We start from the raw sequence: 27,312 nt of genomic DNA on the forward strand, positions 1-27,312 counted from the left end.
AAAAATGACAGTTTTAACAAAAAGAAAAAGACAGTACCAATACCTAATGGTAACTTAGTTTGTGTGGAAATGACTGACAGCCTGTGATGAAGGCCCATTATTTTGTAGCCAGCCCCCTGCAGATTATTTTTCCCAGATTCCCTCTTTGCAAACAGTACCACCACCACCACGACCCAAAGATGCATACTAAAACAAGCATGATGTGATCACCATTTTCCACTAGTCTATGTAGTCACTCATATATAGCCACAAGGTTAGGATATAAGAATTCTAATTTAAAGTAAATAAAAGGGGGAGTGGTTTATCCCCCAGTATATGTTCAGAACAATATTCACTAGAGGCCATTAAATGTGAGAGCCATGCCAAAACTAATCAAGTGACAAAGAGTAGATAGATGATTTCCTGGCACCAGGAGTGAAGGGGATTAACTACAACTTTTTAGGGTTACATAGTAGCAGATATTTGTCAAAACTTAATGGGTGCATTTTATTGAATATAAACTTTATCTCAATAAAGTTGATTTAAAAACAAATGAATGTGAGAAAAATCTATTTAGAAGTTATTTAAATAAAACAATAAAATAATAGGTGCTGCCTTAAGCAAAGCTGAGGAATTAAATGGGAGTATATGGAACAAAATTTGAAAATAATGTTTTAATTTATAAAACTAAATAGCAAACTACCCTGTTTATTTAAAGCAGGATTTAATTTGCCCCAATTTGATTTACACACCACTTTTCAGGACCCTGTTGTATCTTATGAGAGAGGAACACTTAAGAGTCTGCTAGAGATTGAGAAATCAGTCAGTGACACTAGAAATTGCCTCTTGACTCATAGGCATAGAATATACAGCCAGGTTGCATACTGTACTAAGCAGAGTATACAGAAGGAGGAAGGGCGAAAAGGGTATCTTTTCCTTTTCAAAGCTTAACGTCTAGTGAACATGTCCGACAAATGAGTGCATATAAATACAAAATAACCCAACTCCACAATGACCCCTCTCTTCTTTGGCCTCCCTGAACACAGTTCCCTAACTCTGTCTAGTCTCTAGCCAATTCCCTTCTTCTAGGCTTCCATAGCACCCTTGACAGATGCCTATCAGATATTTAGGCCACCACTGAACTCACTGTAACTACATGCTGATTTTCTGTACCCCTCCCTGATTCGATGTGAGATTCTTGAGGATAAGCACCATAATTTATTCATCTCTGAATCTCCAACACCTATTATGATACCTAGCACATAGTAGCATATAGAAAGATCTGTGATTGAACGAACCTTGTCATATCTGGACCTCTCACTGAAAGGCACCACAATCCATCCAGATGAACAAGCACGGAGCCTAAGAATTACTTAAGAGACAGCCTTCTACTCATCTAATACTCCATATCTAATCTATCATCAAATCCTGTTGATTTTACATTCTAACTAGCCCTTCAAGTCCATCTACTTCTCTCCATCGCCGCATCTTCCACCCTAGTCCAAGTTACTATCACCTCTAGCCTAGACTAGAGCAATCCCACCTATTCTGCCTCCCCTCCAATCCATTCTCCATACTGAAATCATCTGATGGGTTCACTGCCATACCGTTCCTTAAAATCACTTTAATGGCTTTCCATTACTCTTAGGATAAAGAGACAATCTTTCGTGTGGCATAAAGGCCCTGAATTGTCTATCTCCTAATCGCCACATTAGCCTCATTTTATTCTAGTCTTTTCCTCCCTCACTTCACTCCAGCCAACTGAAGTTGGCCTTATTTTACCTGCTGGTATTTACCATGATCTCTCCACAGAGCACAGTTGTACATGCTGATGCTTTTGCCAGAAAAGCCTTTCCTTCCTTTCTTTTCCTAGTTAATGCCCATTTACCCTTTGTATGTCTGCTAAAGCTTTACTTTCTCTAAGAAGCCTTTCCTGAACTCTCTGATTAGGTCAAATCTCCCTAATACATATTCTTTTAACACATGTAGCTCTTTCCTTCATACTATTTTCACAATTAAAGCTACATATTTATTTTTGTGATTGTTTTAAGGTCTGTCCCTCCCACTAGATTTTAAGCTTTTAAATGTAATAACTGTGTATGATTTTGCTCCCCACTGCATTCCCAGAGCTGTGCACAGTGCCTGTCATAGTGTTGGATCTCAAATATATATATATATATATATATATATATATATATATATATATATATATATATTTGTGTGTATATGAAATTTTGAATTTTATTTATTTTTATACACAGCAGGTTCTTATTAGTCATCATTTTTATACACATCAGTGTATACATGTCAACCCAATCGCCCAATTCATCACACCACCATCACCAACCCCCCGCAGCTTTCCCCTCTTGGTGTCCATACATTTGTACTCTACATCTGTGTCTCAATTTCTGCCCTGAAAACAGGTTCATCTGTACCATTTTTCTAGGTTCCACATATATGCATTAATATATGAAATTTCTTTTTCTCTTTCTGACTTACTTCACCCTGTATGACAGTCTCTAGATCCATCCACGTCTCAACAAATGACCCAATTTTGTTCCTTTTTATGGCTGAGTAATATTCCATTGTATACATGTACCACATCTTCTTTATCCATTCATCTGTCGATGGGCAGTTAGGTTGCTTCCATGAGCTGTCTATTGTAAATAGTGCTGCAATGAACATTGGGGTGCATGCGTCTTTTGGAACTATGGTTTTCTCTGGGCATAAGCCCAGTAGTGAGATTGCTGGATCATATGGTAATCCTATTTTTAGTTTTTGAAGGAACCTCCATACTGTTCTCCATAGTGGCTGTATCAATTTACATTCCCACCAACAGTGCAAGAGGGTTCCCTTTTCTCCACACCCTCTACAGCATTTGTTGTTTGTAGATTTTCTGATGATGCCCATTCTAACTGGTGTGATACCTCATTGTAGTTTTGTTTTACATTTCTCTAATAATTAGCAATGTTGAGCAGCTTTTCATGTGCTTCTTGGCCATCTGTACGTCTTCTTTGGAGAAATGTCTATTTAGGTCTTCGGCCCATTTTTGGATTGGGTTGTTTGTTTTTTTTTAATATGGAGCCGCATGAGCTGTTTATATATTTTGGAGATTAATCCTTTGTCCGTTGATCTGTTAGCAAATATTTTCTCCCATTCTGAGGGTTGTCTTTTCATCTTGTTTTTGGTTTCCTTTGTTATGCAAAGGCTTTGAAGTTTCATTAGATCCCATTAGTTTATTTTTGTTTTTATTTCCATTACTCTAGGAGGTGGATCAAAAAAGATCTTGCTGTGATTTATGTCAAAGACTGTTCTTCCTATGTTTTCCCCTAAGAGTTTTATAGTGTCTGGTCTTACATTTAGGTCTCTAATCCATTTTGAGTTTATTTTTGTGTATGGTGTTAGGGAGTGTTTAGTTTCATTCTTCTACATGTAGCTGTCCAGTTTTCCTAGCATGACTTATTGAAGAGACTGTCTTTTCTCCATTTTATATCCTTGCCTCCTTTGTCATAGATTAGTTGACCATAGGTGCAGGGCATTATCTCTGGGTGTTCTGTCTTGTTCCATTGATCTATGTTTCTGTTTTTGTGCCAGTCCCATATTGTCTTGATTACTGTAGCTTTGTAGTACAGTCAGAAGTCAGGGAGTCTGATTCCTCCAGCTCCGTTTTTTTCTCTCAAGACTGCTTTGGCTATTCGGGGTCTTTTGTGTCTCCATACAAATTTTAATATTTTTTGTTCTAGTTCCGTAAAAAATGCCATTGGTAATTTGTTAGGGATTGCATTGAATTTGTAGATTGCTTTGGGTAGTAGTCATTTTCACAATATTGATTCTTCCAATCCAAAACATGGTATATCTTTCTATCTGTTGGTATCATCTTTAATTTTTTTAATCAGTGTCTTATAGTTTTCTGTATACAGGTCTTTATCTCCCATGGTAGGTTTATTCCTAGATATTTTATTCTTTTCGTTGCAGTGGTAAATGGGAGTGTTTCCTTAATTTCTCTTTCAGGTTTTTCATCATTAGTGTATAGGAATCCAAGAGATTTCTGTGCATTAATTTTGTATCCTGAAACTTTACCAAATTCATTGGTTAGCTCTAATAGTTTCCTGGTGTCATCTTTAGGATTCTCTATGTATAGTATCATGTCATCTGCAGAGTGACAGTTTTACTTCTTCTTTTCCAATTTGTATTCCTTTTATTTCTTTTTCTTCACTGATTGCCGTGGCTAGGACTTCCAAAACTATGTTGGATAATAGTGGTGAGAGTGGACATCCTTGTCTTTTTCCTGATCTTAGAGGAAATGATTTCAGTTTTTCACCATTGAGAATGATGTTTGCTGTGGATTTGTCATATATGGCCTTTATTATGTTGAAGTAAGTTCCCTCTATGCCCACTTTCTGGAGAGGATTTTATCATACATGGGCGTTGAATTTTGTCAAAAGCTTCTTCTGCATCTATTGAGATGATCATATGGTTTTTATTCTTCAATTTGTTAATATGGTGTATCACATTGATTTATTTGTGTATATTGAAGAATACTTGCATCTCTGGGATAAATCCCACTTGATCATGGTGTATGATCCTTTTAATGTGTTGTTGGATTCTGTTTGCTAGTATTTTGGTGAGGATTTTTGCATCTATATTCATCAGTGATACTGGACTGTAATTGTCTTTTTATGTAGTATTTCTGTCTGGTTTTGGTATCAGGGTGATGGTGGCCTTGTAGAATGAGTTTGGGAGTGTTCCTTCCTCTGCAATTTTTTGGAAAAGTTTGAGAAGAATGGGTGTTACCTCTTCTCTAAATGTTTGATAGAATTCACCTGTGAAGCCATCTGGTCCTAGACTTTTGTTTGTTGGAAGATTTTTAATAACAGTTTCAATTTCATTACTTGTGATTGGTCAGTTCATATTTTCTATTTATCCCTGGTTCAGTCTTGGAGGTTATACCCTTCTAAGAATTTCTCCATTTCTTCCAGGTGGTCCATTTTATTGGCACAGAGCTGCTTGCAGTAGTCTCTTAGGATGCTTTGTATTTCTGTGGTGTCTATTGTAACTTCTCCTTTTTCTTTTCTAATTTTATTGATTTGAGTCCCCTCCCTCTTTTTCTTGATGAATCTGGCTAATGGTTTATCAAACTTGTTTATCTTCTCAAAGAACCAGCTTTTAGTTTTATTGATCTTTGCTATTGTTTTCTCAGTTTCTACTTCATTTATTTCTGCTCTGATCTTTATGATATCTTTCCTTCTGCTAACTTTGGGTTTTGTTTGTTCTTCTTTCTCTAGTTCCTTTAGGTGTAAGGTTAGATTGTTTATTTGTGATTTTTCTTGTTTCTTGAGGTAAACTTCCCTCTTAGAACTGCTTTTGCTGCATCCCATATGGTTTGGATCATCGTGTTTTCATTGTCATTTGTCTCTAGGTATTTTCTGATTTCCTCTTTGATTTATTCAGTGATCTCTTGGTTATTTAGTAATGTAGTGTTTAGCCTCCATGTGTTTGTGTTTTTTTACGTTTTTTTTTCCCCTGTAATTCATTTCTAATCTCAGAGAGTTGTGGTCAGAAAAGATGCTTGATATGATTTCAGTTTTTTAAATTTACTGAGGCTTGATTTGTGACCCAAGATGTGATCTATCCTGGAGAATGTTCTGTGCACACTTGAGAACAACGTGTAATCTGCTGTTTGTGGATGGAATGTCTTATAAATATCAGTTATATCTATCTGGTCTATTGTGTCATTAAAGCTTCTATTTCCTTATTTATTATCATTTTGGATGCTCCATCCATTGGTGTAAGTGAGGTGTTAAAGTCCCCCACTATTATTGTGTTACTGTCAATTTCCTCCTTTATAGCTGTTAGCAGTTGCCTTATGTATTGAGGTGCTCCTATGTTGGGTGCCTATATGTTTATAATTGTTATATCTTCTTCTTGGATTGATCCCTTGATCATTATGTAGTGTTCTTCCTTGTCTCTTGTGACATTCTTTATTTTAAACTCTATTTTATCTAATATGAGCATTGCTACTCCAGCTTTCTTTTGATTTCCATTTGCATGGAATATCTTTTTCCATCCCCTCACTTTCAGTCTGTATGCATCCCTAGGTCTGAAGTGGGTCTCCTGTAGACAGCATATATATGGGTCTTTTTTTTTTTGGTATCCATTCAGCAAGCCTCTTCTTTTGGTTGGAGCATTTAATCCATTCACGTTTAAGGTAATTATTGATATGTATGTTCCTATGACCATTTTCTTAATTGTTTGGGGTTTGTTTTCATAGGTCCTTTTCTTCTCTTGTGTTTCCCACTTAGAGAAGTTCCTTTAGCATTTGTTGTAGAGCTGGTTTGGTGGTGCTGATTTCTCTTAGCTTTTGCTTTTCTGTAAAGCTTTTGATTTCTCCTTCGAATCTGAATGAGATCCTTGATGGGTTGAGTAATCTTGGTTGTAGGTTCTTCCCTTTCATCACTTGAAGTATATCATGCCACTCCCTTCTGGCTTGTAGAGTTTCTACTGAGAAATCAGCTGTTAATCTTATGTGAGTTTCCCTGTATGTTATTTGTCATTTTTCCCTTGCTGCTTTCAATAATTTTTCTTTGTCTTTAATTTTTGCCAATTTGATTACTATGTGTCTCAGCATATTTCTCCTTGGGCTTATCCTGTATGGGACTCTCTGCGCTTCCTGGAGTTGGGTGGTATTTCCTTTCCCGTGTTAGGGAAGTTTTTGACTATAATCTCTTCACATATTTTATCGGGTCCTTTCTCTCTCTCTTCTCCTTCTGGGACCCCTATAATGTGAATGTTGTTGCATTTAATGTTGTCCCAGCGGTCTCTTAGGCTGTCTTCATTTCTTTTCATCCTTTTTTCTTTATTCTGTTCCACAGCAGTGAATTCCACCATTCTGCCTTCCAGGTCACTTATCTGTTCTTCTGCCTCAGTTATTCTGCTATTGATTCCTTCTGGTGTAGTTTTCATTTCAGTTATTGTATTGTTCATCTCTGTTTGTTCTTTAATTCTTCTAGGTCTTTGTTAAACATGCCTTGCATCTTCTCGATCTTTGCCTCCATTCTTTTTCCGAGGTCCTGGATCAGCTTCACTATCATTATTCTGGATTCTTTTTCTGGAAGGTTGCCTATCTCCACTTCATTTAGTTGTTTTTGTGGGACTTTATCTTGTTCCTTCATCTGGTACATAGCCCTCTGCCTTTTCATCTTGTCTATCTTTCTGTGAATGTGGGTTTGCTCCACAGGCTGCAGGACTGTTGTTCTTCTTGCTTCTGCTCTCAAATATATTTTTAAGCAAATAAAAAAATACAACTATACAGAAATAACAGCAAACTAAGGAATACACAGTTTTACTTTTAGGAATTTCTTTTGCTTATTCAATAAATATTCTTTCATCTACTTTGTGTCAAGCACTGTGCTAAAGAGATAGGAATGCAAAAGGGCAAGATTGATATAACTCCTGTCCTAATGGAACTTACCTTCTAGTTTAATGAGAGGGTTATTTTCCTAACAGTTTTATTTATAAAGTTATATTTTCTATAACTCAACTAAAGTACTATTTTTACTGAGTAAGTTATTCACACTTTCTAACTTTTAATGTATTATTAGAAGCTGCTCTGTTCTATCCTGTGTCAAGGCTTTTCTGCTCTTGAGCTGATTCCATCTGCCAATGTACTATATGTGAGGGTAGTTTCCTTCTTTTCAGCCTACTAAGTAGGTTAGTGGTAGTAATAGTAGTAGCAGTGGTAGTACTAATACTAGTAGTACTGGTCATGGGACCAGTAAAAAATAATCATAATGACAATGGCAATGATAGAAGTGGGTATCATTTACTCTGTTATCTCAAATTTTCCCAAGAACTCTGCAAGGTAAAGGTATACAAACAGATGTAAACATGCAGGCTTAGAGAAGTTCAATAACTTACCCAGGGTCACTTGGCAAGTTACTGGTAAAGAAAGAATTTGAAATCAAATCTTTCTGACTTTAAATCTTGTGCTCTTTCCACTCACCTTACTTTTTCTAGAGCAAGGGAGACTGCTGGGGTGATTTTCTCAGGTTTGCTTCCTGGTATCTCCCTGCTAATAGACTTTAATGTTCATGATGTAGTTCATGTGTTGATTTTGTAGTGCATATAATCCCTAAGGGGGGGAGAAGGTTTTGAGGATCAAAAAATCTTTGGAGTAAAAAATTGACTTGTGAACCAACCCAAAAGGGATAAATATGGAGTTTGCCAGGGCTAGTTTGAAAATTTTCCTCTTTTAATGTACATTCTGAGAATTAGTAAAGAATATAAGTTAATAACTTCTGGAAAATGTCAAAAATCCCACATACTTCCACAGTTTTGCTTGAATGACTTTTATAAATCAGATCAGCAGAACTCTCTGAAGTCTTTTCATTAATCTGATTTAAATATTTCAATTATAATGAAGGTATCAATTAAATTTGGCATAAAAAAGCCTCTGAGGCAAGATTTAGGACTAAGTTAGAAAGGTACTGTGGAGCAGTAGAAAGTGGTAGAAAGCAGCATTGTATTAGGACAAATCTCAGCTTATTTACTCCCAGCTTGTGTCTTTAGGGTACATAAATTAACCTCTCTGGATTCTGCTACCTCATCTAAAAACATGAGGGGATCAGATCATATTCTCATTGAAGTCCCTTCTAGCTCTTATCCCCTCCTGAAGCTATTTCTGCTTCACGGATGTTAGTGGGTAAATCAAAAGTCTGTGTAGATAAAGTTCCAAGTGAGTAAAAATCAATCAGTCAATCAACTGAAAAAGAAGCCTCCAAGAATTGGAGAATATTTGATTGACAGGACAGTATAAATGTGTGCTCTCTCTTGCAGAAGCTCTAAGGAAATTATTTTGGCTATCTCTCCTGTATCTTACTTCTTAGTCCTTCCCATCCCCAGACTTACATAGGCCAGCTGGTATGGTGTACCTGCATGCTCCCAACAACCAGTGCAACAGCAATTACTTTAGTGCCTTTGCAGAGAAGAGACTCAGAAAAATCTTCCTTGAATTGAGTTAAAATGAGGAACTATAAGAAGAAAAAATGTGCAAACAAGAAAGCACAAGGGAAGACAAGCTTTCTGGGCTCTAACAGGCACAGGCTAAGGAGCAGGGTTTATGCACAGTTGTGAGGGATTTTAGTTGGGAAACAGGTACCTAATATCCAAATGCTGGACCCTGCTTATCTGTGAGGAAAAATCATAGCTCTTCCATTGTTCATATTCCCCAATATTCCAAGAATATGAGTTATTATCCCTGGCACTCAAGGTCCTCCAGTAATCAAGTCTACTTTACCTATCTAACCTTACCTCCCAATGTTCTCTAGTGCAGTCCCCTGGCTTCACCTTCTCATTCAACTCGAGGAGGTATGGATTATAAGTTTAGAAATTAGAGAGATTCAGGGCTTCTCTGGTGGTGCAGTGGTTAAGAATCTGCCTGCCAGTGCAAGGGACACGGGTTCGAGCCCTGGACTTGGAAGATCCCACATGCCGCTGAGCAACTAAGCCCATGCATCAGAACTACTGAGCCTGAGCTCTAGAGCCTGCAAGCCACAACTACTGAGCCCACATGCCACAACTACTGAAGCCTGCGTGTGTAGAGCCCATGCTCCGCAACAGGGGAGGCCACGACAATGAGATGCCTGCACACTGCAACGAAGAGTAGACCCCACTCACTGCAACTAAAGAAAGCTCGTGCACAGCAACAAAGACCCAACACAGCCAAAATAAATAAATAAATAAATTTATTTTTAAAAAAAAGAAATTAGAGAGTGGCCTTCAAATTCCAACTTAGTCCCTTAATAGCCGTGTGACCTTGGGCAAGTTACTTAACCTCAGAGTTTTGATTTTCTTACCAGTAAAATAATAATGCTTACTTCACAAGGCTTTTGTGAAGTTATCATTGGTGATGAAAATTATCATAATAGTTATCATTTATTGTGAACCAACTACATACCAGGTTCTATGCTCCTCTCATTGTCCTGCACTTAGGGAATTATACTTCTGTTAGAAGTAAACATCAAACTAAGAATTCAGAACAAGGTATCCCAAAATTATAAAGGCAGCTGCTAGTCTAGGCAGGCAGTCACCTTCAGAATGGCCAGTAAACTTAAGTGTTAATTTTATCTCAGTAAACCTGGGAGGGTGAAGAATGATCAGCCAGTGCTGAGTATCCCAGCAGCAGGATGTGTGCATGCATACATGAACCAGGAATCAAGGACCAGGCCCTGTGCAACAATCCAAATTAGCAGGCTTTTATTCAAAATTGAGGAGATTTAGCAATAAGTTTGCACACCTCAGTATTTTCTTTATTTTCATTAGGGTGTAAAAGACTTAGGAAATCTGAAGAATTTGAAAGGAAATTTAGAATCACTTTTCCTAAAGTGTGGGATTGGAAAAGGTAATAGACAGCTGCATACTTGCTGTGTGGCCTTGAGCAAGTCGTGTAAGTTCTTTGAATCTGAGTTTCTTTATATAGAAATTGGGGCCTGTACTTTGAAGGGCTGGAGTAATGATTAGAAATAAATATATGTAAAGTGATTTATACGGTACCTGAAATAGATAATAAATAGTGTCTGTAGTTATTATGGCAATAGTTATATTCCTCTAGCTCAGACAGATTCAAATGTCAGCTAACTACAGGATGTCATTCCCACATATCAGCAAAAATATAGGTACAGACATCATGCTTGATATTTAACAAGTTGATGAGGTTTGGAAAAATCATGATAAGTGGCTTTATTACACTGTCCGGATTCGGGAGAAAATATGTAACACAGGGCCTAGGAGCTGCAGTTTTCATTGATCTCCTATAGTAATCATCAGTTGCCACACACAATTTAGTACTTCATTGTATTCTGCCCTATATACCATGCAGACTACTCCCAAATTTATATCTCTATCCCAGACTTCTCCCTGAATGCAGGACTTACATATCCAACTACCTATTCAACATCTCCTCCAGAATGTCTAGTGGGTATCTCAAATAAAAGTAGCCAAAACAGAACTCTTGGATCTTGCCACAAAATCTTGCCTCCCCCACTCTAATTCAGTTCAGTAAATACAACCAGTGTCTACTCTATTACTGAAACCAAAAACTTAGGAATCATCATAAGAAAGCCCAGTCATTTTTATCTCTATAATATCTCTTGAATCTGTCCACATTTTACTATCTCTATCACCACCACTGTAGTCCAAGCCATCATCATCTTTTTTTTGGATGCTGTAATAGCCTCTTAACCTGCCTCCCTGACTCCTTCCAACTATTATCCATGGAGCATCCGGAGGAAGATTATTTTTACATAAGTCAGGAGGAATGTGACATTGTTCTACTTAAAATCATCAAAAGGTGTCCTCCCACTCTTAGGATAAAGACCAAAACCCTAAAAGGCACTGTGTTATCTGGTCCTTGCCTACCTTTCCAATCTCATTTTGTCCCACTCCCCGCCACTACTCCCTGTGATCCAGCCACATCGCTCTCTTTCTGTTCCTTAAGCATGCAGGGATCTTTGGAACCTCAAAGCCAACACATGCTATTCCCTCTGAAATATTTTTCTGTTCATCCTTCACCGTGATGGCATTTTCTTAATCTTCAGGGTCCAGCCTAAATGTTATTTTGCTTCAAGTAAACCTTCTCCAATGGTCCAATATAAAGTAACGGCCTGCCTACTTCTCAGTTATTTTCCTTTATATCACTTACTACAATTATTAATTATATACTTATACATGTGTTTTTTGTTTTGTCGCTTATCTATTCCCACCCCACATTACACTACAAGCTCTATTAGGGCAGAACATGTCTCTTTTAGTTCATTTCTACTCTGAACAATGAATATTTGATGAAGGTTAAAAAAATCAAATATATTCATTGTGGATCCAGGGTTGATAATCACTGAATTAGATACTAAATACTTGTTCACTTGTCCCAAAATGTCCTTTTCACCTTTCACCTCATATTGTAGACAGGACATAAATTAAATAGCATTATGAAGATAATTTTACTGGCACAAAATATAAGGATATTAATATGAACAGATGTCTGTTTTAGAAGCAAAGTGGATTAGATGATTTAATTATAATGTTAAACACCTTTTATCAGAAAAAAAATTCAAGCCCAATTATTTCTCATGCAACTTTTATGCCAAAGTTTATAGTGAAGCTATGATGCCCTGAATATCAAAATTGAGCAACCGACTCAGGGCATTAATCCAATATCTCTGAGCATTATTATTACAGCCTTTCCATCTCATTTTCTCAGAGTACAGCTGAAGAGAATTATCAGAAACTACAGGTAGGGTCTGGTGCAAAGAATTCAAAACATACAAAACATTAAAATTCACTCATCCAACAAATATATCAAATGATTACTATAAGCCAGAAACACAGCTGGGTGTTTTTTCTAACCAGTCAGAGAGGATCAAGGCAATGTGCCCCAGAAATGAATCAACCTTCTCTGCCTGCAGACCCATGCCTAAGCATCTCATCACTTAGGCTTCTGCATCTGGTGCTTCCCAATTATTTCTTAGGATCCCCACTGGAGAATGGTGCCAAATCATGGGGAGATTTCTAGCTATATAAAGTTCTCCTGGCACCAAGAAATGATTTATGGACTTGAACTGATGAATTATTTTCCTATTTGACAGCCAAAGGAGGCCATTTCACTGCCTTTTATAAACCACCGGTGATGAATTATAATGACATAAGGAATTGCTGGACAGGAAAAGGCCATTCTCCTTAACATGCCTGTCCTAGCGACTCATTGCCACCTCAGCTTTGTCTCTGCAGCCTTTGCTATTGGCTCACACATCATTAAAATGTCTTGCTGGCTGCAAAAGCTAATTTACACAGGCAACATTTGCTCTGACCATTTTAATTGACAAATTATTCTACATGATTGCATCCCCTTGAATGAAATAGTTTTGCCTAAAATACCAACATATGTAGCCCTTTGCTTGAGTTTGTCATAGTCCCTAGTTAACTTCCTAATTTTTAAAATTCATCCCCTGTAAATGAAGCACCCTATTAAAAATATCAATTTGTTTTAGACAATTTATCAGACTGTTTTCTTGTGGTAAAATGGCTGTGAGGTCATTTTTGCAAGTGTTCCAGTAATAATAATGATGATGATGATACTAATCATAATAATTAATATCACTGATTGAATACCTACTATTTCCCAGACACCACTATAAGTGTTTTTCATATATTTTCTTCACTGAGCACAGCTACTACACCTCCCCGTTTTGCATGGAGTAAAAACTGAAATTCAGAAGAGTAAATTAAAGTTCTCAAAGTCACACAGCTACAAGGATTTGAATCAGATTTCTCTGGTTCTAGATCAGGACATAAGGGAGCAAATCAAGTTTTCAGTTTTCCAAGGGTCTTCTCTTAGAATCATACTCTTTGTTTTGCTAAGATTCCCCTGTGTGTGTGTATGTATGTGTGCGCATCTGTATCTTAACCATCTATATATAAGAATTTTTTTTGTTGTCAAATCAGATCATAGTACTATGAGCAATACATAGTTCTATAAGCATTTACTAGTGGAAGGGGCTCAGGCCTTGAGAAAACAGTAGTCGCCTGAATCTTCATTCTAGCATCATTGTTCAGTTGCTGTAAAACACTGAGAGAAATTACCTAACATCTCCAAATTTCAACTTCAGCATCTGTAAAGATGGGCTAAGTTGACAATACCATACAAGATTTTTTTGATACTTAAATGAGACCATACCTGTGAAAACATTGAGCCCAGCTCCTAGCTCCATAATTGTATTTTGTGTCTAAATGTCAAGATAAACCCTTGTATGGGGAACCAAGAATCTTGGAGAACATTAATCTAACTGGTGAGACAAAATCTAAACAAAGATGTCTAAGATAATTAATTATAAATTAGCATCAGTCAGTGTGGTGAAAACTTTTATAAAATTACCAAGGGAATTTAGGAGAAAGAAACAGGTGATTATAAAATAAAGTTAATCTGTGAAGACTTCCTGGAGAAAGTCCAGAAGTGCAAATATGTCCTGGCAAAGAAGAGTATGAAGGCATGAAGTAGGCAAACAAGCAGGAAAGTAAGGAGTTAATGGCATGTATAGAGCACTGTTGTGTGCAAGAGCCATGCAGGTAGTCTGTAGCATGTTGCTTTAAGAGCAAGGTTTTAGAACAAAGGTGGGTTCCTAGCCCCACCACTTTCTAGCCGTGTGACCACAGACAAGTAACTTATCCTGAGTCTCCATTTCTTCCCTTATAAAATAAAGACAATATTGGCAACCTTCCAAGCTTGTTGTGAACTTTGACTGATTGTAAAGTACAGTGCCTGACACAATAAATGGGCATTCTCTGAGCATCTACTCCACTGTGTTGGATCTAGTTCATGGCTAATCTCCCACCATACTAAGCTTCTAGTTTTCATCCCTTTACAAGGGTAGCTTGATAGAATATTCTCAGCCTTCTCAAACCACTGCTTTCAGTTTAGCAGAGAGCAAGGTAGCTGAGAGTCTCACAAATGAACATAATGGAACTAGGGAAATCTGTGCCCATGGATCTCAGGTGCCTATACACCTAGGATTCATAATGTAATTCCTTCCTAAGAACTCCTTCCCCCACCCCTAACTCAAGTCAGAAAAGTCAGTCAAGGAGTCAATGATCACCTCAGGTGCTGGAAGAGAGCCACTGGAGTGGAACTGGCCTAGACTGGGCACGTTTGCCACATCCTGCTGCTACGGTGCTCTAACTTGCTCACCCCCAGCCCTCCCAGCAAGCTGGTCTCCCGCACAGCTACTTGCGAAAGACTCCCACAGGAATGAATGTTCTCATAAGTCCCTGACTTTGCAGAGGAAGAAGAGTGTCTTTCTGCTGATGGGACAGTTTAATAGTGTTCGTTCATCTCCCTGTAGGGCATAGAAACATGATACAAAAATTTTCCTAGGACAGAGACTGGAAATCTCTTTGACCCTGGCTGTCACTAATAGGGTTAAGAGATAGCACTGTGTCATAGGTTGAGGCAAAGGAGGGAAATAAGGGGGAGAAAGGAGAGACAAAATAAGAGTGGCAGAAGAGGAAGGGAAAAAAATCACTCTTTAGATTGACATTCAATGCCCTCCTTCCCACTAATTTTAAGTAGGCTTTTTTTTTCCTCCTTGTCCCCCAAGGTCATGAGTAGAACTGACCTTGTTTCTAGAGAAAGCAAACAGCCACCTGCAGGGTATGAATTGTGACACTCTGGGAAAGGCCCCCCACAGGCACTGCAAAGCTGCCAGAAATTCCCACCATTAGTCATGCCTATGAGTTACAGAATTGAAATATCTATTAAATTGCAAACATGTTAGCTTAGAAGGGAAACATTTTGGCCAATATCAGTCATGAATTCTTTATCTCTTTGAGGTATTAGATTAGCCCCACCAGAAAGCAAGGATCTAGGGAGATGGGCTACAGAGAAGACATGACATTAGGACATTTAAAAGAGCTAGAAAGGGACAAAGATGTCATCCAGGGCGGGCTGGGTAGGGTAGGAAAGGCCAGGGTGACCCAGGAAAAGAGGGAGGCCTAGGAGGAAAGGCAAAGGAGCTGCTGCAAGCCGGTTTGGGTCATAAGATTTCTGCACCTGCAACTGTGCAAAAGAACAGTCGATTATGAAATGCACAGTCAGTCATGTGAAAGTTCCATTAATGTAACCAAGAACTACTGACTGCTGAGGTCTTTCCTCATTAAGTCACAGAAAAGGTATAAATGAGATATATTCTCATACGTTAATCGGGATACAAACATTCAGATCATATCAACTGACTGCTGAGAGGGAACAGGAAGGAGAGAGAACACACACCAATGATTTGTCCCCCTCGGTGCTTCACATGGCACTGCTTCGATGCTGCTCTAAGGTGACTGCTTTATCCCTGGGGCTCTTCATTTATCTGTAACATTTGAGACCAACTTGCTTCATCATCTAAATCGCTCTTCTCTGGAAGGTGATCAATTTGTCAATACCCCTCCTGTAGTATTACATCCATAAATTGTGCCCTTCACTCTCTGCTTGGATCGACCAGTCTGTTGGATGGTGTGATTAGGATAGCTTCTGAGTGCTGTTCTCAGTTTGTCTATTGACTGCTCTCCAGATCACTTTAAGATTTTTTTCCCCACTTGCTGCTGGAGATGGAAATCGTGGAGCAGAGTCTGCACCCACCACACAGCCAGTCGCTTGTTTAAAAGTGCTACTGAACCAAATTCTTTAAGGCAAAGGCCACAAACAGGCAGCCCTCAAACAGAATTTAGCCTACAGGCATGTTTTATTTGGTACACACAATGCTAACAAGCCAGGGATTTCCACATAAAAATTCAGACTTCTAGCATCTCTTCAAAAATTAGAGGGTCTAGCAGCACTGGATCCTTAATTTCATATAACAGCAATCAGCTAGGGCTGAGTTGGTACTGCGAGGACTCTCCAACTTGCTTCCCTCTGTGGTCTCACACACTCACTCAGGTATATGACCTGCCTGGTTTCTAGAACCATTTTGAACATTGATTAGGGAATTACCCCTTCACTGGCCTAGCTTCAGCCATCAGCAGTAAATGCATTTCCTTTTATAGAAGGAATCGAATCAGAGCAATTTCTGATTAAAGCCAAAACAGTGGATTGGCAAATAAGCATTTTAAATAACAGGTAATTTCAGGGATCCTTGGCTCTGGAGACCTGAGCTCTGGAGTCACCGTCTTTGGAGTCCTCTTTGGGTTGCATCTCCTTTTTATCTGGCCCAGAACCCAGGATTAAGGGACTGTAGACAGAGTAACAGGTGGATAGGATAGGAAAGTATTGTGTTAGGAATCAGCAGATACGGGTTCTAGTCCTGGCTATAACATTCACCGGTTCCCAGTCCAGAGCAAATGGTTTAAACACTCTGAGCCATAATTTACTCTGCTGAAAAATACAAAATACAAATAATGATAACAACAACAACAATCTTTGCCAACTCCATAAAGTTCTGTGAGAAACAGAATGAGATCTCAGAAGTGAAAGTGCTTTGAAATTATAAAGTTCTCTACAAATACCAAGATGTCTTATTTGTGCCCAACTGAAGCACTCATCAATGAAATAAGCACCCAACCAATCCAAGCTGCACATAATGTCTGAGTACTTACTATATGCTCAGCACTTGGGGAGGTGCTAAAGAATTGGTCAACAAAACCCTGTCCTTAAGGAGCTTATAGGCTAGTTGAGAAAATAAGATAAACAATGGAAAACAAGATTATAACTGTAACATAAAGTTAATGCCTACTAAGTATATTACTGAAACTGTTAAAGATACAGTCATCAGTAGGATGCCAGTAGACCCAGGTATTCACTTGACTACTCACTTAGTTTTTTTTTTTTTTTTTTTTTTTTTTTTTTTTACAGTTTATTCTGTGGAAACAGCATCTTCAGATACTCTCAACCAGGGGAAAAGTGTTACGTGGTCATACAGTTTAGGAAATGTTCTAAACTATGGCCCATCTTCCTTTTAGACAATTATAATATATATTAGAATATTATATATACTAAGATGCCCTGAAATGCCTTGCAAGAAGGAAAGCTATATAACTTTGACCTAGCAGATAAACACATTGTCACAGAACTTCTCACCATTCTCTCTTCCTTTCCTTTTTCTCTCTCCAAAGTAACTATTAACATCTCTTAGAATTGGAGCTCCATAGAACACAGTTGGGGAAACACTATTTGTCCCAATGAACATATTTTAAATTTTCACAGGTTCCAAAGGGAACATAATTCTGTCTCTATCTGTCTCCTTCAAGAACCACATTAGAAACTTGGATCCTATGCTCCTGGTTGCACAGAGTAGACACTGATTTTTGTGATGATTGATCTTTACCAACTGAATCAATGTTGTTTAACTAGACTGTTCTCTATTGCTTCACTTCTACTAACTTTAAATCATTGCCATAACTGCAATGAACCTTACTGGAATTGATTTTTTTTTCTCAATATGGATTTTCTATTAATAGGGTCACATGGCACCAAAACATGCAGCCTGGCAAATTCTATCTTCTGTACATTCTTGCTTTTCCTGGCACCACGCTGTTCCTTGTTTCTCTCCTGGCACTGTCCTAAGCTCAGATTTAATTATGTGTCTCATTACTACTAATCTCATCTAAGGTGCTCACTGAGAGCTAAGGACTAGGCTCCAAAATGTCAAATGTATTCTTTTTAGGGTTATCTAAATTCCAGCAGGGACTTCAAATTGAAGACCAAATAGTTAATGTCCAAAAGGCCATTATAGTGGGATGATATACACTGTGATCAATATTTTGGCATCTTTTTCAATGTACATAATATGGGTGAAATTGTATGGTTTGTGCTTGGTGATGGTTGAAAAGTTATATTTGAGAGTCAGAAAGACCTAGATTCATATTTGTGCTTGGTCAATTACAAAGTATGTGACCTTGGGGCATAGCCTCTCTAAGTTTTAGTTTCTTCTTCTATAAAATAAGGACAATAATAGTATCCACTTTCATATGGTTGTTGTGAGGAATAAATGAGAAAATGAATGAAATACACTAAGCATAATGTCTCCTTCACAGTGAGCTGTCAATAGACGTTAGCTCTCAGGGGGGCCCTATTATGATCACTTAGTTGTTGGCTTAGAGATCACTTCTCCTGTTGCATTATTGTCACTCAGTCAGAATATCTACTTCTTTTTATTCTCCCAACTCTCCACCATATCTCTAAATTTCACTGTTTTTCCTAAACCCACTCTCACCCCAGTGTCTCAGGATTAACTGTAGAGGCATGAAAGAACAAAGAGCCAGGGCCAGGAAAAGCCTGTTTTCAAATCTGATGGGAAATTGCGTCCTCTGTGTGTAAACAGATGCCATACTCCACACCAAAGGAAGGTTACCCTAACAAGCTATGCAGCCTAAGTGACTCCTCCAGCAATGCACTACAGTTGGTTTGAGCTTTGCAAAGTGAAATTAAAAGCACTTACTGAAGCCATGCATTTGAACATCTTCACCAAAGACTGATTCCAGCTTCCAGTTTGCAATTTAATCAAGCCTTGCATGACCAGATTGATTTGCTGCTATTATAGTAGTCCAGCAGCAAATCGTTGCAACCTATCCATAGAATAAATCTCTCTTTCTAGCCATGACATTCAGACACCAATGGGTTAAGTAATCTCTCATCCCTAATAAGTGAAGAGTATCAAGTCAGGAACTCTAGAGCTATCTAATATAATCAGGAGTAGGGGTATTATTTGCATATTCACCAGAGAACAGGTTAGTGTTTTTTTTTTTTTCTAAATAGTCAATATGCTTTTCTGAAAAGGCATAAAATCATGAATTTATGAATGATTTGTTAGTGAAGGGTGAATTATCTTCTAAATAGAGTTAATTAGTATTGGCTTCCAGCTTGGGTTCATTTTTGGGAGCCCCTATAATTTATGTCTGTCATTGACCTTCTCAAGGCAGACGTTCTCTATTATAATAGGAGACCCTATTCCATTATCTTATCCACCCTCTCCCACTCCTCTTCTCCTTCTTCTATTATCACCTGTTCTACATTCTCATGTAGTCAACCTTCCCTTCTCTCCTTATCACTTTGACTAGGCTTTTGAACAAAATTCAATGTGAGAATAAAGGAAAAAAAAATCTTTAAAATGTCAAATAGCCACCTGAAATATGCTGTGGGAAATACAACTGTTAGTTGTTGGTATCTTTGGCAAATGATCTAAATACCCTGTTGTACATGTCTATATGTTATTAAACCACTCCCTATTTATCTGCAGCCTCCAAAAGTATAAAAAAGAAATGTCTACAATAACATTACACAGGTCTGCTATGATTTAAATATTAAAATGATTCCAGAAAAGTTGCATTTCAATCAAATCCTACTTAAATGCAGCTGGCTATTTAAAGAAATCTCATGACAAATTCTTTTATATTGAAAAACTAATTTCATAAAGCCAAAGATTACCTTCTAATTAATCAGTTTTGAGTAACTGGATCTTTTTACAACTGATCTATTTAAAGCAAGTAGTACCTATACACTTTAAGAGAGCACTTGTTTCACTGAAGAAATATTTCTGATTTATAAATTTAAAAGAACAGTGAGAAAATAATCTTTTAAAATTTTAATAATCTTTTAAAACTTGCATACTTGCAATACACAATCTTAAAAACCTCTACCTACATGATTTTGTAATTAACCAACCCTATGATTTTTGTATTAATATTCCTAGCCCATGCCTGCATATTGCTAAACTCAAAACAAGTATGAGTGGGTTACTATTTAAATAATCCCAGCCTTATATTTTGAAATATAAGAGGACAATCTGTTAATTGCTCTTTTCTTAACATCTTTATTAGAGTATAACTGTACAATAGTATGTTAGTTTCTGCTTTATAACAAAGTGAATCAGTTATACATATGTTCCCGTATCTCTTCCCTCTTGCGTCTCCCTCCCACCCTCCCTATCCCACCCCTCTAGGTGGTCACAAAGCACCGAGCTGATCTCCCTGTGCTATGCGGCCACTTCCCACTAGCTATCTATTTTACGTTCGGTAGTGTATATATGTCCATGCCACTCTCTCACATTGTCCCAGCTTACTCTTCCCCCTCCCCGTATCCTCAAGTCCATTCTCTGGTAAGTCTGCATCTTTATTCCCATCTTGACCCTAGGTTCTTCATGATCATTTTTTTTTTTTTTTAGATTCCATATATATGTGTTAGCATACAGTATTTGTTTTTCTCTTTCTGACTTACTTCACTCTGTATGACAGTCTCTAGGTCCATCCACCTCACTACAAATAACTCAGTTTCGTTCCTTTTTATGGCTGAGTAGTTGCTCTTTAATCAAGGAAACAAGGAATAATATAGCTTAGACAATATTGCAAATAAAAATAAATTTTCACAGAGCAACCTCTTGAACTTCCATACCGAGAAGCCATTTTATCTCTACATCAAGTATAACATTTGAACTCTGTGAATAAATAAACTTGATATCTTCTTATATGAACAATGACTCAAGGTTAAGTTTGAATTATTTTTTCTAGTATGTAATACATACTCAGTATATTTTTATTTAAATAGAAAATGAATAAATTACTGTTTCAGTGGCTGAGGTTTTATCCTCACCCTCCCTTGACAGATTTCCCTTAGTAATCAAAACTCTGTATTTTCATGACAGCTCTTAGGAGCTTAGGTGAAACAATTTGGGACCTATGAAAATTAGTTTTGGTGTGTGTGTGTGTCTGTGTGTGTATGTGTGAACTAACATGCTCACAAGGGAATCATACCTGTGACTGACTTCTTTGGCACCATTTTCTCAGCTAGTATTTCTCAAAGCATGATCCTTGAAAGGCATGCAAGAGATTCCCCAGGACAAAAAGATAAATCCCCTGTCTTACTGATGTACTAAATTAGAATCTGGAGGAGAGAGATGGGAATCTATATTTAAGGAGCCTCATCTTTACCACACCTGGGTTCTTCCATGTGATTCTGATGCACATTAAAGTCTGAGAAACTCTGAGAGGTAGAGTTCAGGTGAAATTTTAAATCCCCAGTTCAACTATTCTTAAAGTTTAGGGCAAGTGAATTAATGCCTTATAAGACACCCAAAAATAAGCTCCAGAATCTACAAACAAACTAAAGAAACAAATGTGTTGTCACCATAACCCAATAGATGGAAGCATAAAAGAGGTTTGGTATTTACTTTATTCTGGTCCAACTTAAAATATAAGCTAAACACTATAATGTTACAAACTTTACTAAATGACCTCCAAATGGAAGTGTTCTGAAAGCATCAGATAAGGATTGTGTGACTGTGGTCAAAGTGATGATGCTGCAAGGATTTGTGCATGGTCAGGCCACTTATTAGTGATGTGTAACTGCCTATGATTGACTCTTCTGCTTGAATGAGGCAGGAAGTCTAGTTCATACTAAGGGAATCAGAAATTAAACAAAATCAGATCTTTGCTATTTGGATTTACCCAATATGGTAGTTATTTTGAAAACTCATGGAGAAGCAATGTGCAATTCTAATCAAAATAATAATTCAAACCTTCACAGAAGGTACTTTACAATTCAGACTAAGAAGTAAAACTCTCATGTATCAGAATAGAGAATGAACTAAAGTATATATATTAATTTTTAATTAATTTTAAAGTGTATATATTGATTTTTATTTTTACTCCTTTTGTTAACATTTAGAATTTAGAAAAAGATGAAAAAAGAAACTAGTTGACTCTCAGTGATCAAAAACTAAATCAAATATATGTTATAGAAATGAACTTACTCAGCAAGTATCATTATTAGTAGACTAATTTTAACACTATCCCAAAAAGGTCAGCTAGCCATAAACAAAAACAATATAGAAGAAAATCCATATTCCTAACATTAATGAGAGTATGTTGTAACTAAACAACTAGTTGATGCCAACATTAGATGGTTAAACAGGTAATGCTCAAGTTAATAAGTGCAATAAATATTATACTTGACTGGATAATGTCAAATTTTACCATGGCTCATATTTTACCCACAATACAAAAACGTGTGTGTATACTTATACACACACACATACATCTAAAACATTTATAAGAAGAATAAAATTAGTCAAGATTTACTCAGGCACAATAGTAGGTGGACCTTTTGTTACACCGTTTCTTAAGGTCCATCACACCCATTGTCAGGGATAACTTTTATGTCATTAGAGTCTGTCCTATTTTGCTGAAAATTACTTACTAACATTCTCCACCAGGTAAGAATATTCTGAGTCTCTCTCTTCCATTGTGAGTAGAATTACTAATTTACAATTTGCTTGTACTTCTGATGTAAAACACATATGTGCATGCTATTCATTTGGAGTTGCTCCATTTAAGAATCACTAGAACCCTACAATAACATCACTCATTTATGAATAATTCTATATAAATGATATTTTGGATGCAGTCCAAGAAGATTTCATTACAAAAGCCCAACAGAACCTCATTCTGAGGCGGCCTTCACCTGCAAGAAGACTCCACAAATGGGTTAAGTCAACATTCTAAAGTGGTTCCAGCATATTTTTTCTGAGACGCTTGATAACAATCCATGATACTCTGAAGAGTTAATAACCTTTCATAAAAGCAGAGAACAGATATGTAGTAACTGATACCATGTTCCCTAAATTAATTGTCCATATTCCACATATAGCTTATCAGTACAACTTATTAATAGTGAGCTTCACAACTATTTTATTTGTAGCTAATTCTAAATTCACAGCTAGGTTACTCTTTGTTTGGAAACTTTTTCTTCCTGTACCAAATTACACTTAAAAGCTCATTTGCCATGACTTAGTAAAACCAATGCTTACCTGTAACTTTCAATTCAGTTGTTCTTCTTACAAGTTTTCCTTCATACTTAAGCTCACAAGTGTAATTTCCCCCATCTTCTTCTTGAACTTCTTGGATTAGAAGGGCATTTCCTTTCTGTATTATGATGCTTCTCCACATTTTTGGCTTGCATTCCTGCAGAGAAAATATTTTCAAGTAAGCAAAAAATAAAAATTCACATCACTAAGTCTTAGTACTGGCAAGTTAGTACTTTTACCTTTTTGTACTCTTCTCTTTCGTTTTCAAAATATGTAGCTAAAGAGTTACATCAATGACCAGAAAACATCACAAATGCATCTTATTGTATCCAATTGAAACATCACAACTACCACCCTAAGAAGCACTTTAAAGGCCTGATCCCAAGAGCAGAAAGTCCTTAGAGACATTCTGCAAAAACAGAAAAGCATACAAGATCCCCAAACGCAAAGGAGGTAGAGCAGTCACTAAATAGCATTTTAATGCCCTGGTTCTTTCTATACAAGAATATGTCCTAAGAGTTCTAAGAGGATAGTGTTCACTTAGCAACATAATGTAAACACGGGAGTCTTAGGCATTATTTAAAAATTCTAATTGGCTTTTACACTGGCAATGGTTTAATTAATTTTTATAGTACAAACTAATAATAATATTCAAGAGTCTCTCTCCCCATAGTCAAGAGATCTATTGTGGGGAGGTTGAGGGTGGAAGGGGATCAAGAAAATGAGGCTTGAGGAATACTCTAGAAACATAGCTAGGTAAAATGAGGACACAGTTTGTTAGTAAGGTAATGGGAAAATTATCCACTTATTTTCTGAGTTCAGTGATCTGTGACCAGATAATAAGATTTGGGTTTTGAAGTCAATTCTTTTACTCATCTGGTAAGAATGTGTTGCTACTGGAATTGGACTTTACTAGAAAGGAATGGTTAACGCTTTTCCTTAGACCAACAGAGATACAACAATAGCAGAGTATGTAAGAATATTCAGCCAAGTGGCTTTGTCTTTTGGGAATTTTCTCAGACTACTTTTTACATATTGCTCCAGTTTGTCTACCACTTATCTCAAATGTTCAGCGAAAGTGGTGGCCAAAAGCTGTGCAAACATCAGTGAAGCTGTGGGGGATAGATGTGAGGGGGTGCTGAAGTATTTTATCATTTAAATTCTGGATCTGTCAGTTAAGGAATTAAAAAATTGATCATGAGGCAGATGACCTGAATAATAGTTGAGGGCAGTTTCCACTTTCCCCATGGTATATACAACATCTCTTCTACCTCTCCTTCTCCCCACCCTTACTCCTACCCTCTGCAGACACATCCTAAATATTCACATAAAAGAAAAATCGGTGCTGACTCTCAATCCCCAGCTATGCATGCTTGAGTGTGTGCATGTGTGTGTGCGCACATGTCGTAAAGTGATTTGGAAGAGTGAGTACCCATTTATTAGATTTTACTGTAACAAAACTTATTCTGTTATGATAACATAAGTTTTGACAACAAAACACAAAAACTGACACTTAAGTTCACAGGTATAATATTTAAGAGATATGCTTGCTTTATGTCCAATACAACTACCCACACACATTGTCAGAGAGTAAATAAAAGTAATACTGTTTAGGGCATCTAGATATAAAGCTGCTTCACTCCCTAGGGTCTTTCCAAAGAACACTTAAGGGTCTGTCTGAAATTCTATTACATACCATGTCTGGAAAGGTTTATCACCTATATGAGATTTGCTTCTGAGTTAAACCTTGGGATATAAGGTTTCTGGGAAAATGAAAAAGGAAGACTGAACAGAAAGAAAAAAAATAGCCCAGCTGCCACTATCGTCATACAATAATAATCCACAATTATTTTCGCATTGCTTCCAACTCTGATAGCCTCATATTTCTAAGGAATCATTCTGAAGGTCATTAAACAAAAATATGGTCCCTCTGGGCATTTTGAGAGGAAAGGAAAATGAAAACTGAGCTGCTTCACTTTCACATAGCAGTGGTGGGGGCAGGCAAATGAGCCCACACACTCACTTCATTCAAAGACAAATGGCATCGTTTTCTAATATCATTTTTTGGGGGAAAGTCCATATGCAATTAGCTCTGACCATTTCATTTTCTCTGCACACTGCTTTGTTTTTTTTTTTTCCCCAGGAAGTAAAATCTAAAGAGTGTACAGGAATTACAAAATAACTCCTGATGAAGAACAGCCTGGAATCTTCACATGTTCTTTGGGATAGATACAGATAGTCCCAAGTGCTTTTCAAGTCATCTAGCTTTATAAAGGATTCCTTGTACCCAATAGAGTTTTTGTTTTTAACTGTGTTATAGGAAAATGTTATCTTCAGGTGACCTCCATCCTTCTGGAACAATGTAGTATAGATGAAAAGGCAAATTGGCTTCAGAGCAAGACAGCTCTAGGTCAAAATCTGGGGTTCACCCAAGTTCTGCGATCTTGGGAAAATTTGCCTAACTTCTTTAGGTCTCAGTTTTTTACTCTGCATGTGGGGATATTATACACTACCATATGAACAGCCAGAATCCAGAGGCTTGCAGAGTTTATTCATTACACTCTTGTTGGGCAGCACTATATTTAGTGGTCATCCAACACAGAGAATGCTTTTCATCCCTAAACTTTCACAATCCTGGATTATATCTCCTCCAAACGTCTGGCTCTGCTTGGTGAAACTTGGCGCTAATGGACTAATCAGATAAAAACAAATCTTCACTAATTGGTTAACCATCCCCCAGCAACATAATACTTTAACCCACTGAAAACGTATAGCTCCTAAGAGGCCACTCCAACACTAATCCTAGCAGGTGGGTAGAGAAACTATAGTTTGTTCAGAAGAGCCTTGTAGATGATATCCTGTCCCCACCAACCCATCCTTCACGAAGTTACCTCATTGGCTATCCTGCCCATGTCTGGGTACCTATATCAAGTCTCAGAAGTCTTCCAGGATTTTTACTCCATTATTTGCAGCATCTCTGCCTTAAGCTGCTGGCTGTGAGGCTTACTACTGTCACTGCTTCTCTCCTGTCTCCAGTCTTCCCATCATCTCTTTCCTATTGGACAGACAACATTACCATACTTTACTCCCTCCAGACCTGTTTAGTTTAATTCTGATAGACTGGTGGGCAATAAAGTTTGCAGCACATAGGTCAAGTCTCAAGATGGTTGTTTATCTGAGGCAAGGACAAACTACCAGAACCTCGACTGGGAATAGGCCCCTAATATTGTCCTCAGTGTGTGACACCTCTATTATTTAATGCCTCTGAGACCATTACATTGAACTTAATCAACTGGAAGTTTTTGCTGAGGACTAGTTTTACCTAAGTTTAACAAACAGCTTCAGTTCATGGTCCAGCTGTCCTCTCACAGAACAGTTTGCTGTAGGACATCCTTGCTCGGTCAAAATCACATCAGCCTTTAAATTCCAGCTTCCTTCCCTTCTTCCCAGCCTTCCTGAGTGGAAGATGTTATTTGCCAGCAGTTGCTAGGTTTGGAGCCTAGGATGTTCAACAGAAACATCTGTTGACCAAGCCCTTTGAAGCTGCCAGCCATATTTGGATCTTGGAGTTCCCACCCTGAGATATTCACCACTACATTCACAGTCTACTTCTGAGATAGCATCATCACAACCACAGGTGTATTTCAATCAGTTTGATTTGTTAGTCATGGTTACTTCAGTGCTATTCAGAGTACATGACTCATTTCTCACAGCAAGAACATGAGGAAGATTCATTTAAATATTTATTCTGATTCTGAAGTTCAGACACAAAGCAGCTGTGCAACCATAAGGCAATCACATATCCTCTGGTGCTCTTCAAATACCTAATACCCATTCCCTCTCACCAAACTTCTCTCCTTTCCCCTGGAGACTGGACTATTCCACAGAACATCTAGGCTCTGCCTAATAATTTGTAGGAAACCTGAACTTTCTTCACTTTAAAGATGGAAGAGATAGGAGCACAATTGTGAATTGGCTATCAATCTTGTAGTTCCACTCCAAATGC

The 27,312-nt window shown here is 37.5% G+C and overlaps 1 protein-coding gene across 3 annotated transcripts in view; it reads right to left on the bottom strand.

The window, feature by feature from the left end:
* Window positions 1–27,312, bottom strand: part of IL1RAPL2 (interleukin 1 receptor accessory protein like 2) — a 1,103,039-nt gene that overhangs the window by 444,945 nt on the left and 630,782 nt on the right. For all 3 annotated transcript variants that reach the window (XM_059051451.2, XM_067024304.1, XM_067024305.1), the window contains exon 5: window positions 23,310–23,463. In XM_059051451.2, the coding sequence (XP_058907434.2) occupies window positions 23,310–23,463 (154 nt within the window). The remainder of the gene's footprint in view (window positions 1–23,309; window positions 23,464–27,312) is intronic.

The sequence above is a fragment of the Kogia breviceps genome, chromosome X (genome assembly GCF_026419965.1).
Source record: "Kogia breviceps isolate mKogBre1 chromosome X, mKogBre1 haplotype 1, whole genome shotgun sequence".
Taxonomy (NCBI): Eukaryota; Metazoa; Chordata; class Mammalia; order Artiodactyla; family Physeteridae; genus Kogia; species Kogia breviceps.